General features: G+C 31.6%; 1 protein-coding gene across 1 annotated transcript; it reads right to left on the bottom strand.

The window, feature by feature from the left end:
• Positions 1-390: 390 nt before the first annotated feature.
• On the bottom strand, positions 391-3,159 carry LOC143193692 (FERM domain-containing protein 5-like). Its single transcript, XM_076400007.1, has 2 exons — positions 2,171-3,159; positions 391-517 (listed from the first exon to the last, which is right to left on the bottom strand). The coding sequence occupies exons 1-2, from the start codon at positions 3,157-3,159 to the stop codon at positions 391-393; spliced, it is 1,116 nt and encodes a 371-aa protein (XP_076256122.1).
• Positions 3,160-3,456: the final 297 nt, after the last annotated feature.

The raw sequence follows: 3,456 nt of genomic DNA, 5'->3' as shown, positions 1-3,456 counted from the left end.
TAACCAGGCCGGGTAAGACCGGATGTCTTCTGGGATGATTTCTAAATTTGGTCACTCGCCACTCGCTAAGCTTAATGCTGAAAACAGTGGTTTGGAGCCCACGATAAACTTTAGGCCCAGTCCAGATAAATTCATAGTTGGTAAAAGGAGACTTTAAAATATATTTAAAAAAAGAATTAAAATCTAAAAATTCAACAAAATTCAAAAATAATTAAGAAGGAAGTGTTATTTTTTAATGTTGCATTTTCATAACTAACCAACTTTTGAGACGCTACAGTCAAGTTATAATTCTCAGTCGTAGAATTATTGTTTTCTTAATTTCAGTTGATGGTAAGGCAACGAAGAGGCATTAAGGCCAAATTGATTGAATTATGTAAAACGGGTACTTTGTCATGTCGGGGATGTAACATCATACTCCCCTCTAGCTCCCGGATCGGGTTTCGATGTCTGACACTTCGTCGGAAATTCGAAATCACTAACAGGGGATTCTGGAGCATATTTACAAGGGACAAAAGTGCTAAATATCATATCAGAACTGAAACTGTTTATAAAAACTTCAATATAACTTTGGTAATAATGGTAATATATTGATATTATTTTGTTTACTAAACAATTATATATTCTAGGATTCAAAACCTATACCAGTGCTCAAGAAAGATATCGAATTATTATTAGATTGCTTATGAAAATTATATACCGACACATCAACTACTATTACAGCGTTGCAATGGTGATGGAATATTAACTAACCGTCAATTAATGAGAAAACTTCTTGACAATTCTCTCATCTAAATTTGGAGATGTTTGAAGTTATACGTCACCGGATTTTTCATATCTGAGGAGATTTACTAATATGTACGATACGCTATAAGTATTCTAATTAAAAAAAAAAATTAAATGAAGAGGTTGTATTAAAAGTGCAGAAACTTGAAAAAATTAAAGATATAAACATTGGAAAATGTTTGATATGCTTTCCATAACGAATATACATAACAATGGATTCCAAAAAATGTCTCTACAAACATATAAAAAAAACATAAACTCCAAAATTATTCTCGAAATAAGATATAGAAGGATACTAAGAATTGTATATCATTTTTGAGCAGAACTTTGAATAAATTTCTACGAAATAAATATTATGTTTAGTTAGATCAAGAAGTTTTATTAACTGATGAATCACAAGTAAGAAACATATAACAAGTATCAAGATTCCAAGTTGAATTGTACATGTCGAGTTATATCTCATTGTAAATGAAAAATAAAAATAAAACGTTATTTAAAAAGAAAAAAGGTTTTAGTAAACCAAACCAGAAGTTTACAGTTATAACATCAATCGAATTTACCGAATTTGGCATTCAATGGTATTTTTCCAAATTTCGTTGAACTGAAATTTAAATCTGCTTCAGTTGAATTGGTGTTTAACTATCTAAAATCATGCTCCTTAAATAGACTAAGAAATTAGAAAAACGATTAAGAAATTGTGTAGTCCCTAAAGTAAATTATATTAAAAATTATAAAAATTCTACCAAAATATCTTTTAACTTAACATAGAAATAGAAATTTTCTAATAATTTCGCCAAATTCTCTCAGTAGTTACTGAAGCAACATTGCTTAATGTAGTATATAATACTTAACAAAATTATACAATTTAAAAGTCTTAATCTTAAAATTCCGCCTAAGTAAGTCTTAAGGGATCACTTAAGATTCTAATCTAAAATACAAAATTGTTGCAAAAAAAGTAAAAATAAACATGTATTCCTAAAGATATTCGAAAAGGAAGAGATTAACCGTGCAGTACTACCACTCAAGTACTAAATTAGGCACAATTAAATTATATTGCTTATAAATAGTAAAATATTGAATAAATAAACAAAATTAATGGTTGAAATTAAACAATTAAAATAAGAACATTTTATTAAACACGAATTTCGATAAGAACTTTTTTGTATTCTCAAAAATTGAACAAATATATGGTAGATCTGAAAATACCGTGCTATAGGACCCCATAAGATATAAAATTAATATGACATATATTAGTGGCAGGTGCGATTTCCATCTAACCATAGTTAGAATGTTTAAAATACTTCTTGTAACACCCAGATTGAAGATGATGCTTTCTTCTCTTTGGAGACGTTTTCTACAGTTAATATTGTTAAATTCGATAGCATACGGGTCAAAGGTCTTATTGAAATCGCAATACACTTCTTGGTTTTCACTAACGCACGTTTCTATTCCAACGCAGGCGTTGACCACCACCGTAGATGTGAAATAAATCAAGTGATCAACAGCAAGACTCCATATATAATCACACTCAGAGTTACTAAGGCATTCTATTACAATAACGCTCTTATTATTTAAGTGAACGAACAAATTGGTGGACTCGTGGGTGATTTTAAAAATATCGTTCCAGCTAAAAAGACATTTTCTTCTATTTCTACCACAGAGTGTTAGACCTGTATAATTCATCCACATGATAACATCTTGCCTTTCGATATTCCTTACAATGAAAGGTTCTACTCCGTAAGAATCCAGTTTACTGGCCAATCGCAAGAACATATCCTCAGTTTCATGAACCTGAAGATTAGTCAAGAGTTTCTCGTAAATTTCGAACGTTCTTAGCTTGGTAGCGGAGAAAAATCGAGCCGGACATCGTTCCTGCCTTAATATCTTGTCATTCCAGTAACAAAGGTATGTCCAGGATTTTTTACAATCGAAGTTACCATGAATACGTTGAAGAATTAACGCCGATAACATGGCTGCTTCGTCAACAGTGCAAAAAAGTCGTCCACTTAAAAGATCGAGCCTCAGTTGTTGGAATAATAACCTTCTGATGACTGTATCTTGAATTTTATAAGGATCTGGCGGATATATCTTCGTTCTAAAGTAGAATCTGGGTTGCTGCACGTTTTTCACTTGGCTTCTAATCAAGTTGTTTAAATCAAGCCAGAATCGCTTGTCCTCCATTCCACTTGTGTCCATAAATTTTAGGCCCCAAAATGATTTGTTTTTGATTTTTTGAATGCGACATGCGCTATCCATGAGATCCTGTCCGGTACTATCTGATTTGTATTCGCACTCGAAGTTCTCGCCATTCCTGAGAAGATGTACTATACATGGATAACATACTTCAATCCCCGATTTTGTAAAAATAGTTTCCATTTCCCCCAATTTAGTTAATAACTCTGCGATGACATTAGATGAGATGACAACACAAAGATGACAATGACAATATATGAGTTCTGAAATATACATAATAATACACAAAAGCTAGAAGTATAGAATGGGAACTTAAACGGGCACACCCATAACCATCTTTAAGAGTCCGACTCAGGAGAGCAGAAGGTAAAAATACGTGTATTAGAGATTTATTTTCTTTCTTTTGATTTTAAATTTTGTGTTCTCTTTGTGGCAGGTTACACTTGCTTTTTCCTATTTTAGTGTATAATTGTATGAAAA

Source organism: Rhynchophorus ferrugineus, unplaced genomic scaffold (genome assembly GCF_030347505.1).
Source record: "Rhynchophorus ferrugineus isolate W39M unplaced genomic scaffold, kcgeb_rfMv2 rfM3, whole genome shotgun sequence".
Lineage (NCBI taxonomy): Eukaryota > Metazoa > Arthropoda > Insecta > Coleoptera > Curculionidae > Rhynchophorus > Rhynchophorus ferrugineus.
Note: the sequence above shows the minus strand (reverse complement) of the source record. Positions and strands in the feature narration are given on the sequence as shown.